The 22,929-nt window shown below is 41.2% G+C and overlaps 1 protein-coding gene across 1 annotated transcript in view; it reads right to left on the bottom strand.

Moving 5' to 3' along the window:
- APPL2 (adaptor protein, phosphotyrosine interacting with PH domain and leucine zipper 2) overlaps window positions 1-22,661 on the bottom strand; it is a 35,670-nt gene extending 13,009 nt beyond the window's left edge. The window contains exons 1-8 of the mRNA XM_065679786.1: window positions 22,324-22,661; window positions 17,817-17,915; window positions 7,710-7,769; window positions 7,178-7,249; window positions 5,125-5,212; window positions 3,032-3,073; window positions 2,854-2,912; window positions 1,754-1,900 (exon numbers count right to left, since the gene is read on the bottom strand). Coding sequence (XP_065535858.1) covers window positions 1,754-1,900; window positions 2,854-2,912; window positions 3,032-3,073; window positions 5,125-5,212; window positions 7,178-7,249; window positions 7,710-7,769; window positions 17,817-17,915; window positions 22,324-22,377 — 621 coding nt within the window. The 5' untranslated portion in view covers window positions 22,378-22,661. The remainder of the gene's footprint in view (window positions 1-1,753; window positions 1,901-2,853; window positions 2,913-3,031; window positions 3,074-5,124; window positions 5,213-7,177; window positions 7,250-7,709; window positions 7,770-17,816; window positions 17,916-22,323) is intronic.
- Between the last annotated feature and the right edge of the window lie 268 nt (window positions 22,662-22,929).

The raw sequence follows: 22,929 nt of genomic DNA, 5'->3' as shown, positions 1-22,929 counted from the left end.
TAAATTGTAGCTGTGCTAGCAGAAGCCTCCAGGACAATCAGTTATGTCAACTAGAGATTTGCCATGGATTTTGTTCTACTGAAGGGACTAAAAAAAGCCACTAAGGCCAAAATGCACATTTTAGGACAGAAGATGAATTCACTTAGCTGGTATGGCTCTGCAGGCATGCAGCAGCAGCACTCAGTGTAGACCTGACCTTGGGTAACCTTCTGTGGGGCACACAGTCATCATTAGGGCCTACTGGCAACTGTGAAACATGGACATGGCTAATGCATGTTTGCAATTAATTAGCTTAAAACAATAAAATTAGTGAACTACTCTGGAAAGAGATATAAAAGCAAATTCTTGGCTGTTAAGCAGTATATTAGCCATTTCATTCAATTTTATTTGTGATTCTGCTCCTCTCCCCTAGCCTTGGGACGCTGGATTCCTTTTACCTGGAACTCAGATTCTGACAACCGCGTTATTGAGCAGACTCCCTTTACAGACAAAGGAGAGAAAGCATGCTCTCTTAAAGAATGGTTTACCTATTCTATTTCAGAAGTCTCCTTCAGGAGGGAAGAGCTCTAAATTCACTGATGATAGACTGACACGCCTACCTTAGATGTTGATGTCAGTTTTCAGTCAAATAAACCCTGTATTAGCTACTGCTTCTTCCAAAAATTCTTTATGATCTGCTTTCATTGGGAAGGTGAAATATTAGACATGTTTTGAATAATTAATAAAGAAAACATCTACTCAGCCTGAAGGGCAGTTCGTGGTATTTAAGCATCAGTATCAACCGGCTTCTGGCTACTCAGTCATTCCCATGATGACCCAAGAGCTTCCCATATAAAGCACTCAGATATGGCAGTTTTGCCTGGTAAGTTCTATTTGGCTTCCAGTAAAGGAAGCTAATGCAGTTGTTTCACTTAGCGTAATTACAGCAGAGAAGCAGCATGTACTCCTGTGATGGGGAAAGTGACCAAATTCTCATTTATTACCTATTTTATATGGGTCACATGATCTGCAAAAGACACAGGACAATGGAGATAATGACCCACACTACAATCTCAAACAGAGCACTGCATCCAGTTTTTGTTTTCATAGCCCAATTCTCATTTTCCCAACTTTCTTTCACCAATGTCGAAGCACAACACACCATTAAAATGGGTGGTAATTGGAATCAAGTGCTTTGAAAATACTAGGATGTCTCCTAACATCCTGGAGAACGACATTATTAGTATTATGCACTTTACAGAGCTGAGAAGCACTCTATGAAATTGCTGGCAGAATAAAGATTAGAAAGAGGATTTGCCAGCCTTATACTCAATCCACTCTACTGTTCTGTCGTTCCAGTTCTCCAGAGCATGCTCTGTTCCCTACCGTGCACACTCCTCATCAGTATGCTGAACATTACGTGCCAGGAAGGGAACTGCTACATAGGAGAGTTTGTGCAGACAGAGTAAACAGTGGAAGCAAATTGCTGCTGCACTGATAGCTTAGCTGTGAAAAAAATTAAGCCCAGGCTGATTTTGCATTTAAGTCTACTGGGGTTTTTTTTCATTGGTGTCTTTCCTGAATATCTAAGCATTCAGCTATCTCCCACAAACAAACTCAGTTGTTAGAATCCAGGCAAGCCAAATAAATGTTTTTCCCTCCCCTGGTACAGTGTGTAAATTCTCAAAAGAAGAAAAAACAAAATTCCAGGACTACAATGTTTTACCCTTCCCACGGAGGTGTCCAAGAGATACAGACACTTTCCTGTCCATACCTGTCCTCTAGTGTATCCTAGCATAGGTTCCATCATTGCCACTCTCTTCCTGTACTGCAGAGCATTCAGGGCACAGTAATATTGCAGAGATGAAAGGTGCTGCTTTCTTCTTGCATTTGCCACTTCTTTTGCCACTTCTGCCTTAAGCTGAATAAAAATTGATAATGAGGCTGACAGTGTTATTGTGCATATGGATACATTTACAGATTATTTTCAAACTGTCTTTAAACAACTCTTATTACAGAACTTCTCCACATTAAAATGATGGAGGAGAAACTAAAAGTAAATCCAAAACCCAAAGCAAGTACTTCAAGCCCTTCTCTGGCAAGATACTTAAGCATTTGGGGAGTTCCTGTGACTATAAACTACGTAACTACCACAACAAAAATTCTGCATCTGATCTCAGTGCAATAGATTCATTTGCAGGTGAGAACACAACACAAGCCTACAGGTGCAGAATTCAGGGATTAATAATTTGCAATATGATACATCACATTCTGTTTTGTAAATCACTTCCTTTAAAGGACCCCCATGCAGAACTGATGCTCTCTTAGGACAGAGCAAATCACACACGTTTTGGCATACAGGGATATATTTTGCAATGGTGGTCCAGTGGGCAAAGAAGAAGAAATGTAAAACAATGCCACCAACAGAATAATGCACTCTCAGTGGAATGACGATACAGAAAATTTTAGCAGGAAGGTAGATGGGAAAAAATTGAATGCTTTATAAGCAGCAGACACAAGGCTTCACTATAGTTCACAATGAATTGTACCCAGAGATTCAGCATCATCACATATGCTGTACAACAGTAGGCCTACACAAATCTATTTATAGCCATTTGGACTGCCTCTGTCTGAAGAGCTCCCCTGGATCTGAAGGGCTCTAGTTCAGCACAATACCTGATCATTGCCTAACTTGGAGAAAACAGGCATAACTTTGCTGAACTGCGGTTTAAAAACTTTGTGTCTGCTTGGGAACAAAATCACAAGTACTCTTGAACGACTGCGAATTTAACAGATGAACTCTCTGGAATGCCCAAGTGAACAATGATGCAGACAGAACGGCTGATGGAAACTTTTCCCTTTCACGTTCATTACCTTTTCATTTTCTTTCCTTTTCGGCAACCTGCTATACTTTGCCATGGACACGTCATGTTCTGTAGACAAGGAATATTATATTCTTTTAGAAATGTGATGTGTGTGTGCACAGTTTCATATGTTTTCTGTGATATAACAGGTACCCACCATTAGAAATAAACAAAACAGGGAAACATACCATTGCTAGCAAGGCCAAAAAGATCCTTCAACGTGCTTACTTCTGGAAAACAGAAATCAAATATTCAAAGTAAAACCAGCTGTAAAAACCTTGTTCCACTGAGACCATTTGTGGCACATTTAATGGCTAAATCACTCCAGTCCTTTCACAGCAGAGATGCACAGGTTGTTCCTGTCTTGGAAGTGATAAACCAATTCAGCTGCTAGAGAAATAAACAGGCAGATAGCAAAGCAAAAGCCAAGTTTACATGATTGAGCAAGTTATCTCTATGCAAAAGATTGTTTATCTGCCAGTGAAATGTACCCAAAGCAGCACCATTTCAGTATGCTTGTTATGACAAAAGGAACACCGCTATCATAAAGATTTCCAGTTCTGAGTATCTTCCTGATGATGCTTACGTGACACTGGGAAATCTATTGCCCCAGAGACACATGAACTAAGCAATTTTCCTGTACATCTTCATCAACATGGAACATTTTGTGCTAAATTCCTGTGTGGAAAGAAACATGTATCTAACACATCTGACTGCTGGCTATGATGCTTACATTGCAAACACGGAGTCTCTGACACAAGTTAACTCAACTTTCATGCATGTTGGGCACAAGCTCTCTCAGCACCCATATGTATGCTACAACTGGCAAAGCCCTTCTCAAAAAGCTACAAAGAAAGCACATGCACAAGAACAGACATTATGCAACTCTGAAAAGAAAAAGGGGAAACTGCAGGATGTCATCAGGGTCTCTGAATGTTTGCCACAACCTACTCATTATTCACCTTCGCTCCTCCCTTTTTCTCTCAGAACACTTCCTCATGACTGATGTGGAAAGACAAAAATTCTTCCCATGACTGACTAACTTGTACTGTTAATCCTCCTTGCTTCCTTGTTTAATCCGATGATGAAACTTTAATATGACCAGGCCTCTACTAAAAATGCTGTTCTACAGACTGTGTCAGAGAAAGGAGGTTATGATAGATGGATAGAACAAAAAAAGACCCGCCATCCAGGGAAGCTGAAGAAACTTTCATCTTTCGTCATGAAGCAGCTGAGGCTTTGGATGCAGGCTTCACTTGCATTTTCTTTTTATGTCTTCTTTTATTAACCGGGTGGCAGAATCCAGAAACATGGCAGCATAATCACTGTATCAGTGAAGCCACATTAAAGACGTGGGAAAGTGTTTACAGACCCAAGATCTTACCATCCAAATCCTGATTTGTATTTGACATTCTATGACAAACAAGATATCCATTAACAGAGACACCGTGATGTCTTCACAATTTCAAATGAGATGCTGTGATGCAAGGAACCTAAACCAGTCATTATTCTGCTGTAGTTGTTTTGTCTCCCATCAAAATGATGTCTTTAGTAAGTATATAAACAGGACTGAGATTAGCGAGATGAGAAGTGGGCTTAAAAAAAGGCAAACACAAAACAAAGCCAAAAAACTGCAGTTAAAATTTAAACCTCATGTTTCTGTTGCATGCATAGGTTAGAGTGTCCTTGACCTTGACTATGAACTTTTCTTTTCAAATGACACCACATGTTTGCATTATTGCTTTGCTATATGAATTTCCAAGTTTGTGCAATCAGGTTACATGGAATCACCCTCGGTTGGCAAGGATTTAAAGAGGACTGGTTCCTTAGAAGGACAGGAGTAGACTATACTCCCAAGTTAAAAAAAAACAAACATTCTTGTTTGTACTTTTCAAACAAACTCAAACTTTTGAAGCGAGACAAACACTGTTTGCAAGCCAGATGCCCTGCTGAATTTCCCTTCTTTAGGCAATTATAACACCAATGACTTCAGTGAAATTACACTAGTATAAAAGCAGAGTGACCCAGCAAAGAACAAAGCCGTGTATTTTCAACCTTGCACCATACGGCACCATACGGCACATAAAATGCGCTCACACTGTTTATGCCTGAGTAAAAGCACACACCCGTCAAAGAAATTCTGTAGCGGAAACTAAAAAGTAACACCACAACTTTTCTGTTCATCATAGAACAAATGATTACATAACATTATGTCTCAGGTTAGTATGCAATAAGCAAGAAGGAACACATGAGGAAAATTAAAGCTTAGAATAAAATTTACCTGTGAGATCCTTCTCCCGAAATTGTATTATTGGGAGAACCATTGTATCTGCAAGCTGTTTTGCCAGTTCAGAATGAAGAACATTGAGCTAAAACAGAGAATAGAGGAATGCCCTAAGACACAGTGTAAATAAATACGTAATTTTTAAAAAATAACTGCATTCTACAGCCTGCCATTTGTGCCCAGCATACAAAGAAAGGATACAGAATCACAGAATAGTTAGGGTCGGAAAGGACCTTAAGATCGTCTAGTTCCAATCCCCCCTGCCATGGGCAGGGATACCTGCCCATGTACTTCCAATGTAGTTCAGTGCTTAAAATACATCTCTCGAGATATCCAAGAGAAATGGGGATCTTCCCCTAAATGCTACCTGGCATTTTCCAAGGTTCCAAGAACTTTTCAGTTCTCACATACTGTATTAGAGCAGTTCACTTAGCCATTAATTCTAATGCTTAACCCAACAGGATTTAAACTTTAAGTAGCCTTTGTTAACCAGTTTTCGTTAGTCTTCACACACAGAGTTACAGTCCCACTGCCATGACTAGAATCTCTCTCCATTAATGAGAGTTACCCTGGACACAATCGCAACAAGGGGTAACCACAATGGAAGATCCCAAATATTTCACCTATTGAGCAGTTTCCTGTTCCTGTTTTCGTAAGTGTTGTTCTCTAAGCACATTGAGATATATTTTAAAGCACTCATATGATTCTGCTTAGTATGAAGGCACGCCTCTCACATCAGCAGCAGATTGCTAAGAATACCCGATGGGTTCAGGTAGGATAACTAACAGTCACACTGCTAGGGCACCTCATAATACAAACTAGGAGTGTGCCACAGGCTAACATTATATTCTACTGGGCCTCTAGGCAGGGTTATGCAGGTAAGGAAGAAGTCATTATTTCCCAGTAGATGCTACAAAACTAAATGAGGGCGATTCAATGCTTGTAGAACAGAAAACAGAGAAACTGGTATAGGGCAGCTAACACACAGAAAAGGAGGCTGAGGAATGGAGTACGTTCTTGTGAGGGAATATGTGACCAACAGAACTGAACAGAGAGGCTCTCAGCTTTCTGCTCCCAAATGGGATGGTTCTTTTGTGCCTGGGAAGGAGAAACTTCTTGTTTTGATGTATTCATAGTTCACACAGACAAGTAAAAGACCTGTGACAACAAATGCTCTTTCCAAGTATCCCCCAAGAGCCCATACGCACTTGGAGAAGCCTAAGGGATTCTTGTATCTTGTTGAGAATTATCCATGGGCTCTACAGTTTTTAACTTACTTTCTGCCCCACAACAGTATCGCCTCTCACGAACAGCAGATCTCAATACAGCCTTTTTGCCTTCTTAATGCAAACTGAAAGTAGACTAACAAGAACAACACTTTTCTGATGACACAGCCCTGCTCACAATACAGAGACTGATGTGAGAAATGATACTTAAGCAAAAAGGACCTAGATACTAAGATTATACTGAAATGTTATATGGGCAGGTCTAACAAAAGCATTTAGCAAGACTCCCAGTACTTGGCAGCAACCTACAGGGAGTAGAAGTGCTCAGTGCACACAGCTGTAGGACCTAACCTGCCTCCAGCAGGCATTCCTGCAGACTCCCCTAGATATCTCTGTGTTCTGCACTCACCGCAACTAAATTGCAACTCTACTAGCTCACTGCTGCTCTGCACCCATTCTTGTCAAGCTTTGTCTCAAACTGCAGTGTTTAAAACTTAAATATATAAATGTCATTTTAAAATAGAATTAAATAAAAAATGGCCCCAGACTAGATGACATGTCCTGTTTCAGCCTCTTTTCTAATTTCCCTATTTAGGAAGTTCACCTTTGCTCTGAGGACAGCATGTGGGACAAAGCCACAGAAACGCATCTTACCATTACAGAAGGGTGATATTAAACTTCTTTGCCCCCAGTTAGATGATTCTATAAAACTCAGGCACAATCTAGCCTTCAATGGAAAGGCTCAGAAGCAAAATGACAAAGATCAGAAGAAAAAACACTAGTATTCTATATTGTAGAAACAGAATATTGGCAATTCAAATTACCTCATCCACAACTTTTGAAAAGTAATGAAGGGTGGATATCACTTCTTCATCTCCTTTACCTAAGGCAAAATGCTGAAAATAGAAACAGACATTTGGTCAATAAATCAATAAAATGAGTATAAAATACAACACACATTTTACTACACATACTCCTACAAAATGCAATAAATGATAAAGCTATGCAGAAAACAGCAACTCAAATATTCCTTTACCCTGCTCCCCTTGTTTTAAATGAATGGATTTTGGACAGCATGTTTAATCCTTAATGTACTCATTTTAAAGTTACAGTCACAAAATAGGAACAAACTGGTTTGCAACTTTATAAATTTATTAATTCACATTTTGCACCTTTTTTTAAGATTCTCAGAGGTGCCATAACTCCCCTGAACATCCTAGGGAATTTTACAGCTGCCTTCACATGAAACCAAGTAAAGCAAAATGCCCTAAGCTCTTCCAGAAACCACACTATCTACACAGACTTCTTTGCAAGTGCTGAGGCAGAAAAGAAATCAAAGTCGTATGTTGAACATACCTGCTTTTCGTAGGCAAGGAGCTGCTTCGAAAGCTGTTGTGTGGCAAGACACATTTCATTCTGCAAACAGAAGTGACACGTTAGTAGAAATAATGAAAGGTCTACAGCTCTGCTGTAACTACCAACTTCTGAATGAATCTGCAACTACTTACACAAGGATTCAGCTGTATGAAACAACTAGTCCCAAAATACCTGCACAGAGAAGCAGTAGCAACAGGTATGTTATAAACCTAAACATGGGTTCAGTTCAACTACTTTATTTAGAGGTAGGATTTGGGATTTAGTTTTGGGTTTCCCCCCCATCTACCAAAATAACAAAACTGGAACAACCTCAAACATGTCAGCTGTCAGAGCTGCATAAAAGTGTTTCATGTTCGTTAACCAACTTTTCCCCAAATCTACAGCAATGAAGAGAACAAGCAGATGTGCCTTTATGTAATACATGCATACTCAGGGAAATCTACTGATGTAATGACAGTGTTTTATGTTGACACAGGACTATAGAACAGCACATAGTTCTGTATTTTCATGGCTAAACTTGCCAATGACAGTATACTCATGATGTGCTTATGCAAAGCAAGACTTATAGGGAGGGTATCTAATTTTGCTGGAGAGCTGGAAAAAACAGACAAGGACTTGGATATGTCACTCTTTAATCAGAGTATTCCTAACACCAGTATGTCAAGTGCTCTATCCCTGATTTGTCATCAATTACTTAAAACTGGAATAAAAGAAAAATGCAAAGGGGGAACTGGGATCTGTCTTAACCCCTGTCAGACCCTTTTCTTGCACAGTAATCCACGAAACTCATCACTTACAATTTAATTTTAAACCTTAACATGATCTGTTCCTCTGTCCAAATACATAAGGCCATTAGGAGTCTATATAACTCGGAGCAATCTCCGAGTTGCTTTTATAGCACCTTTTATGCTGGGGCTGGTACAGAAAACCATTAAAACTGGGACAGAGTTTATGTGTTCTCTTAATATCTCGTCGTCCTGAGCAAGTGGAGCATGGCAGTTAGTTATCTGGGCCAGAGATTCTGAAACACATTTTACTTTGGCCTGAAGCCACCTCTGACATACTGCATTACAGCCTGGTGCCTCTGCACCACCTTGGCATACCTGGAAGAAGGGTTAATATGGAGAGCAAGGTCTAAACATTTAGCCAGCATCTTAAGCGAACCCAAGGCCTCAGAAAGAACAGAGACATAGCCACAGCCTAGGTAACAGCAGCTGTATGTGAACACAGGGCAGGAAAAGATGAGTGAGCTCATTCTGACCATCTTAAAACACTATGGTGATAATACTCACAGGTGGCTGGAGATGGGAGAGCAGAGGCCTTCCAAGGTACAAACAAGGGCTCAGAACTGGGTTAATCTGGGTCCAAACTCAGATCATGTGCACCCCATGACTATTCTCACCTCACAGTGACAGATTAGTCTTGTTTCTTGTCTCAGATCAACTAGTAATGAGCATTAAATTTTCATAAAATAATAGTGCCAAGGTCTCATATGAGAGTTGCAAGTTTGTTATGCAAATTGTCTAGTTTTTCTTGTGAAAAAGCTTTATGCAAACACTTGGCATTTAAGTATTTCTCAAGCCCATGAATGGAAAAGGATGCTGTGCCTTATTATAAGGTAACAAACCTTGTTAATGGCTCAGGCAAGTACAGGAATGTGCCTTACCTATTTGTCTCCAGGCTGTAATAATACCCGAGAGACTTTGCCACCTTCAAAGTGGGAGGTAGCAAGCAATGATCTGATGATGGGAAGGATGAGACTCCTTGCATGTGGACAGTTGACATTCAAAGGGTTTATTTCTTTGTATGCCTGTGGGTGGAGTCCGAAGATGAATTTAAGATCACAAAAATAAGCAGAGGTTCTCAGACCTGGGATCTCTTTCCCAAACACAACCTCAAAGACAGAGCTGAGCAAGGCCTGAAAGAAGACCAAGTCTTCACACAACAATTGTGAAGCCACCTGTCAGTTGTGCAGCTGGGTCACGGCGAGAGAAATATTTTGAAATAAAGTGAGTATTAGAAACATGCCTCTTTTTTTCTCTTTTCGTCTCAGTTGACTTATTCCTGTAAAGTCTGCAACTGTGTGGTCTGTTCTGAATCTGCAAAAAAAGTGCTTCTGCTTTAAGCTTGCTAACAGTAAAAGAAGATTTAGAATAATGGGCTGACACCAAAGGCATCCTGTTCCTTTGTGTTAGCCATTCTCAAAGCCCATAACAATTTGTTTTTAAAGACTACCAGATACTCAATTTCCTCACCCAATATCAAAAGAGTAATAAAGAGTATCATTATTCATCCGCGTGGGACAGTTCAAAGATGGGCAATGCAAAGAGGCACAAGTTAACAACATCATATCAAGTGTACGATTAGGTAACAAGAGTCACACATAGACCCCAAGCAGGCATTCAAAGCATGCTACTCTGGGTAAGGAACAAAGTAATGGAAGGGCCTGACACAAAATTTACTTTGGGATTTTAGGACAACAGCTCCACACTTCACTGATATCCCATTGATGCCAACAGGTCACATTTTTCACATAAAGGCTTGGTTCTTTTTGACAGAACACCACAAACGAGCTTGTTACTCAATCCCTGCCAATATGGAAGAGTTAATCTGGTCCTTCATCCTCCCTCCCAACCTCTGCGAGACTTTTTTCCCATTAGAAGTACAAAATCATTCATTGTATCACTAGGAAAACACACAAAACAAAACAAGAACCAAGCACACATACTGACAGCTGTAAACAAATCAGATTAAGCTAGCAAACTGAAACACAGCCACATTGCATAAGGAACAGGAAGCAGGCAAAATGCTCTGCTGACCTAGTAGTAATGTTGCATTGCTAAGCACACTGGGAAATCTGGGAAAGTTTGGCTTAATCCTCCTCTCATTTCTTCCTAATCAGCTTTCTCCCCTCCCTCCCACTACTAATCAGTCCCAAGACTTAAAAGTTATTTGCATTGCTTCAGACAGAACCATTTAACCTAGGCAAATTATTTTAACAGGTTTTAATCTATTTACAAGCCATTTTCCCATGGAATACAGCAACATTCAATTCTCTTGTCCTAAAGTGACTGAAATTCAGTATACCACAACAAAAGAAAAACTACAATGCAATCCTGACTGCCTGCTCCACATCTCTTCCACATTACCTTAACACTTCAGAATTCATCAAGCATTTATGCAGCAGGAGAGCTTCTGAGGAGATGATGTATCAGGCAGAAACTCAGTAAAATCCTGAACAGAAATCCAAGTACTCCTTACAAAGCCAGAATTAACTAGTACTGGGCCTCACAAATACATTCATTTTCATTAGATGATTTTACCTAACTGGGAAAACACTGTTGCAGCATTACTGTAAAAAAGTGTACCAGAAGGAAGAAAGGAAGGAAGGAGTGTATGCAAACAAGTATCAAGCAATCAGTTATGATTACAGATGTGCTGGCTTTTCTTCTTTTTCTTTTTTAACCTAGCCTTAAGAATAGATTTTTATAAAGTTCACTAACACCAGTTCATATAGATAAGGTAATGGAAGTGATGTTTCGAATCTAGCATTAATCTGCAAGAAATTAAAACCCAACATATTAAAATACATTGCTTAAGTTCAGTACCTTACCCTGCCTCCACATCAGTCGGCAAGAAAATGTCCAACTGTTATTTTCTGATCTAGTGCCAGAGCAAAGGCATGTGATTTTTCTGGGCCAATTTCACCTTTTTCATTATGACCTTTATTCACCAAGCTGTTCATATCATCAGAAGAGAGTGTATTTTTTTCTGTAACCTGATTGTAATAAAATTTCCATGCTATTAATCATTTATCCATGAGGCAGTCCATCTCTTTTTAGGGTCTCTCTTTGTATTTTTCCAAAATAAACAGTGAGGGCTAGTACACTTAAGTCCAAAGATATTTCTGTAGACAGTCACCTAACAGAATCCAGATTTGAGGGCATGTAAAGGATTAAGTTGAGCCTATAAATTAACATCTAAAGACAGAGAACTATTCCAACATGCCCATTTCCAATCCCAATATAATGAAGCTTCCTGCAAAGCTACTTTCCTACTCTGGCTGAAGTTGGCATTTTAAAAACTCTGCTAGTAACCAGTGCACAGAACTGCCAAAGTTGTCTTCACATAAACAAGCAAGATACTGGCAAAGGTATTTATTCATGCACTGTACATGCAGAATGATATGTAGTAAAATTTCGCTTGCATCTGAGAAAGCTAAATGCCTCATAAATGAGAAAACAGCATGTGGTTGAAAGAGACAGTTGCAGCCTTCTCATCATTTCAGAACTAGGAAACACATTTACCTTCAAAACCAGGCATAGCACAGAAAGAACTGGGTCTTGATACAACAGTTTTATGAAGCTTATCTATTTTTATGAAGCTTGTCTACACATGCGTGTCATAGAATTCTCCAGCAACCCAGTAAATGTTACAGTCCTACAGGCTTAGGTTTGCATATTAAATGGCTTGGAAACATGAAACCAAGGTTGAGAGAAACTAAGCCTCACCAGGGTGCTCAGGCTGCCCAGCACTTTATAAGATGAAGCTAACATATGGCTTGCCCTGCTGCTGATTCACAGCATGGCATTCAGTCCTCACAAATGTGAACAGTTCAGCAAGGATCACCTACAAGCTTCAAGAAATAGAAGATACTAGTCAAAACTCTACTGTAAAACAGCCAAAGCAGCTGGTAGCATCCAGTAGGATGGTTATTTCAGTAGAGAAAGAATCTTTTCAGTTTCCTGCAAAACAATCACTAACAGCAGAGCATCCAAACATTTATGCCTCCTTGTAGTACTCAAATCTCCAGATCCTGCTAAGTGCAATATAAACTCACTTCCAGGCATGGTGACAACTTCATCACCAGTATTAAAAACAACTCCCATGGCTTTGTAAATACATTAGTTCTCATGTGATAATGCTCTGCTTACCTCTGTTAGCAACATATGGTGAATATGCCTATGCCTTGGGAAGTGCAAAGGTATAGGGTGCAAAATTACAACGAACATCTAACAGTAATATATACAGTATTTCAGAGAAGCCAGTGCTGACAACTGTAATTTATTGCAAGTGTTTTTTCTATATAATATTCTATTGAAATTTCTCTATGTGGAATTGAAAGTTTACAAAAATGCTAACTTAAAATGTATTGTTTCATAAGATTCTGGGAAAAATATCATTTGAAAAGGTAAAACAATTGTTCCCTCAGATGTGGAAAGAAAGCAATTAAAAACTCTTTAAGTGTTTACTTGCTAGTTCAGCAAGAACTAATTGAAGAATTCTGAACACTTGGGGTTAGCTATGCAACGTAATAATAAAATCCATGTGTGCCCTAGAGACCTTGACACCTAGCTACTGAGTTACAGCCTAGGGTTGTCAATACACAGGAAGATGAAACAAGCAGCACTGCAGAAAAAATGCAGTCATGAGGTATGAATTTGGGAAGAGAGGTAACACCGGTGTTAATCACCACCTAAAATAGTCCTGGACAGATTCAAGCTGTCCTGATACCAATGTAATATGGTGCATATTACCCAAGACTATTCCATAATTGTAAAGAGTTTCCTTGGAAGTCTGGACATAAAAAGGCAGTGAGCCCCAGAGGCTGTTGTTGCTTTGCTCCTGTGACTCTGGAATCACAAGACAACTGTTCACAGGGACAAATATGCTGAACAGAATTACACTTCACAATTCCCACGCTGTTCTCTCTCTGGATATACTGGTAAAGGTAACATAGATTTCTTTTTATTCCTCTTCTGCCATCACTGCTCCTAGTACCTAGACAGGTTTGTCAGGAATCATGAGATGAAACCTCTTTCCAATGACAAAATACTGCATCTCATTTTCCTCTAACCTACTTAACTGTTTATCCCTTGTAATAGTCAGTAGAGACACAACAGTCTCTCGAGTTTCCAAATGGCATTTTATTTCAAGTGGAGATCCCAGTCAAGCCAGTTCTGTAGTATGATGGAGAACTGGAGATGATGGCAAACTCTGAAAATAGTTTGCTATGGCAGTGGGAAGTCAGTAACGTGAACTGGGCACACTTTGCTTATACATCATTGCAAAGGCCTCAGCATGCAATTGAAGTAAATGAAATTTTCTACCAGTCTCTGCTTGCTGCATTGCATATTCTCAGGTAATAAAATGTCCAGACCAATGAATTCATCATTCACAGAATTCAGGCAGCAGTAATGCCAGATGCACCATCAGGGCTTGCTGGCAAGGAAGAATTATGGGAATAAACTCTGTAAGGCGGATTTCCTCTATAAGACCACTAAAGTGATAACTACCTCAGGAATCACAGAACAGATGGGAGAACTACTGGAGGAAGTACAATATGTACTCACACGGATGTGGTTTATTTGATGAAGACATATAAAAATGCTTCACTGTAATTACACACATAGGCTTGCCAGATCAATCAAACCTTACACCTCAAGCACAGCTCATACATTTGGTTCATGTGATTTCTCCTTAATTGCAGCATCATACGTTGCATCTGCCTTGTAGCACCGCAGTCACTTTTTCACTACAGAACTCCACGTGCAAAATAGTCACAACCCCATTACATCTGGCATGGGCCCCAGACTGGCGAGAGCACTATCCTGGTCCTGCACAGCAACCAGGGGCTTATCACACATTAAGGGCCTTGCACCTGAAGACAATCTGCTAGCAATGTATCACCCAGCTGCAGCCTAGTGTTACCAGCTCTTCCACATGAACTGGCTCCAGGTGCCTAGGCAGCATATCCACTGCTACGTGAAACCATGCTCAAGATCCCTCCTTCCACTCTTGGGACAAAAGCAGTTTCAAGTCATCCCAAAGTCATTCCATCCTCAAGTCCTTCCATCTACTTCCTTTTACTGAAGCCCATCCCAAAGAACACCCATCCGAACAATTGCCCTACTCTTATAAGAAAAGTTAGAGGCATGCAAAATGAAGCTATGCTTGAATACATGCAAGTGTGAAAAGTTAGGTCCCCAGCACCTAGCAGAAACCTGTAACTTAAAAAATGAAGGGGGGGAAGGAATGTTCAAAAATATTTCTACTTTCCCAAGCGTTTTAAAAAGCTCTGTGGAAATTTCTTTCTCACATTCCTTTCAAAGGCACTGATCCAAGTGTTTAGAGCAGCTTAAGCTCTCAACTTGCAAGCTTACTGCTGCACAGAAAGCAGTGTTTTGGGACAAATATATGCATATATCCACATGGATAATTAACAGCATGCAGTTGGTACTAATTGCTATTCCCCTGAGACTTTGCGCTGCATCTATTCAGAATCATCAACTATTGTTATTTCATCACAAGCTACAGTGGCTTCAATTACATGAAAATCTGAGTTTTCATCACAAGGAACACCAAACTTCTAGTAAACTACCCCAAAAATCTTTCCTTCATTACTGTGCTCTGGTATAACCCACTGGTGTTTTGTCTGACTGCCACAACTGTGATTCCAGTAATTTTTACAGTCATTGCTTCAAACTAGGTCAGTAACTGTATTTCCTATTTTATGGGCAAGGAAATTAGAGCAGGGGATGACAATGACTTTGCAAAGGCAAAATTTAAGTCAGGAAATTAAAAAGATTCAGAACCTGGTTTCTCAATATTCTCAACTTTTACACTCGCTCTATTAAATCTTGCCCTCTCTCAAAATGAAACAGGTTGGTAGCAAATACTTCCTAATATGCTGCTGTTGAGGCTAGAGAGCGTATCTCCTACCAACACATACAATCATCAGCAAAAGTCGATTTTCTTTCAGGTTGTGATTAGACAGCAAAGAAATATTACGTACAGATTTTTCTTAACTCTCCATTGATGTTCAGTGTGCAATTCACCATTACACTTCTCTTTCTACAGCAAGTGCAATCATATAGCATGTGCCCCTCAAAAATTAATTGTTAATTCAGTTGGAAAGTGTGTCTTCCTTGGAAATATTCATAAATGGCTCCTTGAAAGCATAGCTTGATAGTTGCAAAGCTCTGTAAAATTAGTCAGAAATCAATGTTAGCCTGTACAACACCACAATTCTCTTGGAAGTTAACCACCATATATGGCTGAATTAAATATTTACCTTAATTTTTATTTCTGAAAAAGCCATAATTTTTTCCCAACTTCAGTGTATTCTTTTAGGTCTATACAAAAATAAAGACTTTTTAAAGCATCACAAAAAGTTTCTGTTTTTTTTCTGCTTACACAATTAATATGACATACTTACGCTTTCTTCTTACTGCAATGACATTTTTGTGCCACTACAGGATTCTGAGAACACAAAGCCAAACTGAAGTCCCAAAGATTTAAATAGCAGAAGCAGCACTACAAAGAACACTAAATGTTGAGTGTCATTGGTAAAGTCCCCAACACTGGCCAGTAAATCAGTGGTAGTGCAGGGTGCCCTCTTCCACATCCTTACAAAGCTTGACTTCAAATAACTACTATGCACCTCCCATCTCAAAATGGCATCAAACTGTGATGATGTATTTCAAGGAACACATCCAATATTCACAAGTGACTGAATATTTGGATCAAACTAAAGCAGGAAATGTGCAGGAAGAAAGTGGCCAAGAAGTGCTGGGAATAAGAAGTAAACTCAGTAGGACTGCAAAGTACAGATGGGTAAACGCGCTGAGACACTGAGAAGAAAGAGGAAATGTCGTAACTGCAGGGCAACAGAAGCAGAGAAGGCTAAACACCAAGATGAAAAGGAAGAGGCAAACAGAAACAGACAAAGCATTTTTTCACAAATTACAGGCCAGAGGAACCACTTCCTAAAATGCCATCCTAAAAAGGCATCAACAGGGGAAAGGGGCATGTAGTCCACAAACTGGACACTTTGTAATCAAACCATATTTATCCTCCAACTTCCTTCTTTCGTCCATTTCAATCCTACCTGCTTTTTGGTCAGATTCCTACAATCCAACAGGCCCACACTCTTGCTACTCTTAAAGCTCAGTGACTCTACCAAAATGCACATCACTGATTTTCAGCGCTGATTCCATGTCACCTCTCCAGACGCTGGATGTGCACTGTATTGTCTTCTGAGTACCTAAGTTGTGTTGTAAGCCTCTGATTGCTCTGCATTTGCACACAACACAGGACATGAAAACTATGAAGCACTCCAAATCTGTCAGGTGTGGGTAGCTATATCCTGGACAGATGTCTCTTCCAAGTCATACTACCAGTGACCCAAAAGAGCAGTCCCACCAATGGACATACACTTGCAACGGTTTTATAGCTGAACTAATTCCTGATAGCCTAAGAATTGGGCACTGAAGACTTCCAATAAATTCAAAATACACTACTTCTCATCTCTCCTTGTCCTTTGATTTACTTGTTTAAGAATAAAAATGCTGTTGTTTCTAAGGAACTTAGGTACTTAACTTACATAAATACCTGCAAAAAATAAAGTCTGTGAGATAGTGTACATCTCTAAGGACCTAGATAGGGTATTTTGAAATACCTAATTCTTAGCTTCACTGAAAAATCACTCAGGTTTACAATATTTTTCAAAGCATTGGATATAATTTACCTTACAAGTTTTACTTTCAAAGGGATTTAGTTCTCTAGGTCATGTAAGTACTTCAGAAAGTGGTTTGGGTTTTTCTTTTACTCTGCTCCTGTATTTTTCACACCGACTACTTTAGGTACTCAGCTTCAGTACGACTTAGAGTGTACACATTCTTGCTAATCAACAGACACAGACAGCTCCTTCCAAATGGTGAGTCACAGCATCTAAGTTAGATGCCTGAAGTCAGTACGAATACTTATCTGTGTATTATGTCTACATTCAGACAAGCAATTTTGTCAAGCCTGGCCTTCCAGTGTATGGTAAGGTAAGGACATATCACAATTTTTCTTTCATTAATTGTTTGGAGACAGACAAAACAAGTAAGATTTTTTCCATGCATGACACTTCTGAATGTCAAGGCAGAAAGGGGCTGAGATATCAGATGGAAAACACCTGTGCAACTCAACCTAACCGCAAGAGGTACAGGTACTTGGCAACCTCCATGTAAATAGCAGTATCATAATAGCAATTTATCTTCTACTCCACATCGAACAAAAGAAATACAAATGACAAATTACCTGAGCACCATAGACTCGTTGCATTGCCTGAAGCAACTGGTTTGTATATTCAGTAAGGGTTCCTGCATCTTCTTCAAATACACTGAGCAAAGACCGAGTCTTCAACAAAAGAAAGAAAGCAAATGGTTTTAGTCCTGAGTGAAAATATTAAAAAGAATCATAAACAAATGTACATAGATGGTAGCAAAAAATACAAATCAAACAGAAAGTCTTTAAAACTTTGCATAATTCTGTTCATTCAGAATCTCAAAACACATAGAAATTATTCCTTCTATTATGGATAGATAAACTGAAGCATAAGGAAGCAAAGTGATAAAACGCTCCGGCCAAATCCTGACTCCCAGTTTGTTGCTCCAGTTAATAGCCATTCCTTCCAACAAAATTAGGAATGTAAAAAGTCCTAAATATCTACCTGCTGACTATAGAAATACAAACCACTTTAAGGACTCAGGGTCAAACACCACTGCTTGCTCACTTTACTTCTCTAATGTCAGAGTGCATTAAAAGCACCCCTTTCCATGAGATAATTTACACAGTATTATTCACTCTCAACTGTCTTGAGCAACTCTTAAAGGGACACTGCCAAACCTAGCTGATGTAATTGGCCCAAACAACTGCATGTTCATCTAAACAACAGGTGCAGAAGCATACACCCATTCAGTGATACCCCACACTTTCTCCATTCTGCTAGCTCAACCTTGTCAGCAAACAGCAGGGAAAAAGAGCATAATGACTTGTGTTATCTTCAAGACATGAATTCCCTTCATTTTTTTGGTGGAATCATCAGGAACAAAGAATTATGTTGGTGACACAGCTCCTGAGATAGGAAACAAATCAGAATAATGACAAGCTCCAGAATCTGCTCGATCATTACAATAATGAAAGGGCGAAGGCTGTCTCTTTAACAAAGTCATAATCCATCCTTAGTCTTAACTTCAGTTAATCCGATCTATTTGATGCTAACTAGCGATGTCTTTCCAGCTGTACAGCTAACTTGTACGACATTAATCAGTTTCATCTGCTTATGTGAGGGGCACACAAAATCCAGTACTTTCATAATCACATTAGTCCTGTCACAGAGCAAGTGCTTTATCTATCCTACTATTACAGGAATCTCTAATGTACTTGTAGCATCCAAGTTCAAATCTGGGAAATTTATTTCCAAGATTTAAGATAGTTTAAAATAGCAGGGGAACTTTAACAGAAGGCATATGTACTTCCCCAAGCCATTTATTCTTCCCTGCAAAACTCTGCCCAGACTTTATATTTGTCCTGAAAAATTTAAGCATTCTTCAAAAATCCTGGCCTATGATTAACTATCATTTTGTCTCTGCCAAGAAGGATCTAAGCTAAGAGATGAGTGTTGCTCAGCAGTTAAAGTCATGACTTGGGAGTCAGCCTTTGGGTTCTGTTCTAGACGCTGCACGTGAGTACTTCCATACTTTGCGCAAGTCTAAAGCTCTCAACATTTCAGTGCTAACATGTCAAGCTGCTACAATACTTCCTACCTTAGAAACACTGGCAGTCAGTGCATTTGGGAGACTAGTCTGAGATCTTAGCATGCAAGGAGATATGTAATATGAAGTACTGTCTTCAAATGAAGAGAATGTAAAGAATGAAGAATGGACAGAAGGCCAAGTCAATGAAATAGATACTAAGAACCCAAATTTACAAGGGACCTTTGTGCAGAACACACGGACAGTAGCATGATTTTGAGATGGTGGATGTCTAAATATGGATTAAGGTAGAAGAGCTCTGGGAAATAATTTCTGAAAGTCCTGGCCTCAGTTATTAGCACATTGATCAAAAATAATAAAAACAATTAATGATTCAAGTAGTTTGGAAGTTATTCTTGGAAACTTTTCCATTTAAGAACACTATTTTAAACTACTGCAAGAAAATACCAGCACATGTATATTTCAGTTGTTGCTGTTGCGACAAATTCTGGAATAGCAGCTAATGCTGCTGCAATAAACCAGTAGTCAAAATGTAAGGCTAACATTTAGGAGGCCTCATTAATAGCATCATCATCTCAGCTTCTTGCAGCATAGGAAAAATTTTCTGCTGTCACGGAAGTACTTCTCTTGGTTTTAGCATGACTGCTTACATAAATTTCTCTCCTATTTTGTGGCCAAACACTTCAAAATAAAGGCATTTCTTACGGCCTTTTTCAGACAGTGTTTGGAGATAAATCAAGACAAAAGTACTATGTTGTTAGGGAGAGAGAAATCAAGTTTCAGAGAGCTGATGAAGAAATAACTTTGGCCTAAATCTCTTCTGTTTTGCATGTAATTCACATACTTCACATTGTTTACACAAAGTGAGGTTATACCCTTGTTTTACCACCCCTTTGCAATCCTGTAAGTGACTGTACAGAGCAGAGGAGAATCAGGTCACTTCACATAGAAGTAATCCCACAAGCTGCTATGCTGTAATTTCTGTGGGACAGAGACTTCCTTTCTGCTTTCATTTCATAGCACCCAGCCCACAGAGGGGCCCTTTGCCTTGTGAATGCAAAGCTCTCCCCAATAAAAAAGTCATACAAATATAAAAGACCAAGGAAAATACTACCCTATAAAAAAAAATAGATTTTAGCAACACTAGGCCAGTATAAAAATTAAACAACACCCCACACTTCCAAAGTTGTAGGACTTAAACAAAAAGTAATGACCAAATGAAATCAAAACATCCTTCAAATATTTGGGTTTATGCACAGCCTGGTATTTTCAGCAATTGCAAAGGAGATGTTAACAACTTTCATTTCAGGTCAGAAGAAAGATGAAGACCTCCAGGTTCAATTCAGTGCATTGTTCAGCTGCTGTCAGCCAGTGTTACATTTTTAATCACTGAAGGGAGTGTTGACTGAAGAGGTGCAGGAGTTCACTTATTCTGTGTGTCAAGTTCTTCAGCTCCAGAATGCAGTGGAGAGGAGAGGTTATTAACTAAAAAAGTTAATAACTGCTCTTAATAATGTTATCTAGCACATTTTGGTAAGCTGGAACACAGAGCAATTCAGGCTGGCAGGGAACTCTGCAGGTCACCTTGTCCAAACCCCTGCTCAAAGCAGGGCTGTCTGACATTACATCAGGTTACTCACACTTTTTCTTTTTGAAAATCTCCAAGGACGATTCCACATACACAATAGCAAACATATGATGAAAACCATTCTTACAAGGATGGGATTTCACAGAATCATAGAAAATCAGGATAAGAAGAGGTGATCAAGATGAGCCCCAAGACTCATTAAGTCCTGACAGGTGCATGTCCAATGTTTCCTTCAAAATGACTCATGACAGACTTCATAACAACTTTCAGCAATCTGCTGTGCAGTTTACCTGTTCGTTCCTCCTCTTCATCCATCATCAAATGAGTTAGGATTACTATGCATGGCTACTTCAGAGCTACTACCCTGTCCTCCCTTCTTCCTTCCCTGTATCGCCCATTACTTTTGTATTTCTGTCCGCACTACGGTTTGTCTTCAAGTGTGCCTTTCCCATCCTTCTGTGCAATTTCCACTCTTGCCTTTTCCCCTTCCTTCTCTATTCCACCCCAACTTCCCTCCTTCCACACTCCTTTCTCAGCTCTTGAGGCCTCATACCTCACTGCCCCCTCAAAACGTCCTGATGCCAGGTTCTTCACTGCAGCTATGCGGCATCCTCTGTCCTCTTCTGGGGTCTCTGCAGCTGTGTCAGGTCATCATTCAAAGTGATGGGGAATGGGACACAACACTGGGCTGGGCGCAGGTGAGAAAGGTCCTCCCTGCCTGCAGCGGGGAAGGGAAGGCTGGCAACCGCCTGTCCTCGTTTCTCAGGCTCCTTCAGGCGGTCATCTTTGATGGGATCCACCTCATCTATCCTCATGGGAAGCCCCTGTATCTGAACTACCTCCCTTGGGAGCGAGGAGGAGTACACGCGCTGGCGGTGGCATTCCTTCAGCCCACGTTTGTCACCAAGGCCAGGTGACTCACAGAACAGATGCCTCCCTTTCCCTCAGGGACTTCTGAGGAAGCCAGGGCTGCGAGCCATGCCCACCTATCCTTCCCCAGCACACCTCACCTCTTCAAGGCAACTCTTACAGCTACCCAAGACAAGGGCGCATGAGGAAAAAGCCACAGGAGGAGTTTCTCTAAGAGAGGTGAGGCAAAGCGTGCTGTGCCCCGACCTCCTCACGCCATGCCCCTGCGCTGGAGTGCAGCCCTCTTCCCCGGAGGCCCCCAGCAGCAGACACAGCTTGTATTTCCCTGGGAGATGCTCAGTAGGAGAGGAAAGCCCTCCCCCGACGCCACACGGGTGCTGTTTACCTGCTCCACAGCATCCCGACAGGCGAAATCACCCTGACCCACTTCTCAGCCCGCCCTGCTGCCCCGCCGCCTTGCCCCGCTGCACCGCCTGTTGACACCCCTCTCCCCGCTCCCCGACCCTCCCGCGGTGTCACCCCTCGGATGCCCCGGCCGGCCCCAGCGGGCTGCGCCCCCCGCCCGGCCTCGCCCCTAGCAGCGGGCCGCTACCTGCGGGCTGTCCTGCAAAGCCTCCTCCAGGAGGAGTTTGTCGACGGCGGGCATGTTGTCGCTGCGGCGCGGCCGGGCGCGGCGAGCTGGCTGCGCGGCGGACGCCCTCTGGCACGCCCCGGCGGCGGGGCTCGGCGCCGTCCCTCCTCCGCGGGCAGCGGGGCTCGGCGGCGGGGTGGGGACAGCTCACTCCTCCCAGTTCCCGTCCGCCGGAGGAAGCGAGTCACCGGGAAGGCCAGCAGCGGGAGGGAGCGTGGCGGGCGGGGGAGGCTTCCTGCCGCCATTAGTGCCTCGGGCCTGGCCGGCTTCGCGGCGGCCTCACCATGGGGATGTAGGTCCCTTGCGGAGGCTGCACCAGCCGCTCCTTCTCAAGGGCTGGAACGACCTGCAGCAACCGCGCTCTTGCCTCCGCCCACGGGACAGCAGACTGATGGGAAGCGGGGTGCAGCGGGAGCTGTGGGATCCCCCCGCAGCTGAGGGAGATCTCCCCGGGTGTGGGGGTGTGGTGGAAATGAGGGGAAGATCACATCTTTCAGCCTAGGCTTGTGGGCGGCCTTCATTTGTGGCATCCGCATTCATTCTTTACTGACAACTCCGCAATGGGAA

Source organism: Lathamus discolor, chromosome 1 (assembly GCF_037157495.1).
Source record: "Lathamus discolor isolate bLatDis1 chromosome 1, bLatDis1.hap1, whole genome shotgun sequence".
Classification (NCBI taxonomy): Eukaryota; Metazoa; Chordata; class Aves; order Psittaciformes; family Psittacidae; genus Lathamus; species Lathamus discolor.
Note: the sequence above shows the minus strand (reverse complement) of the source record. Positions and strands in the feature narration are given on the sequence as shown.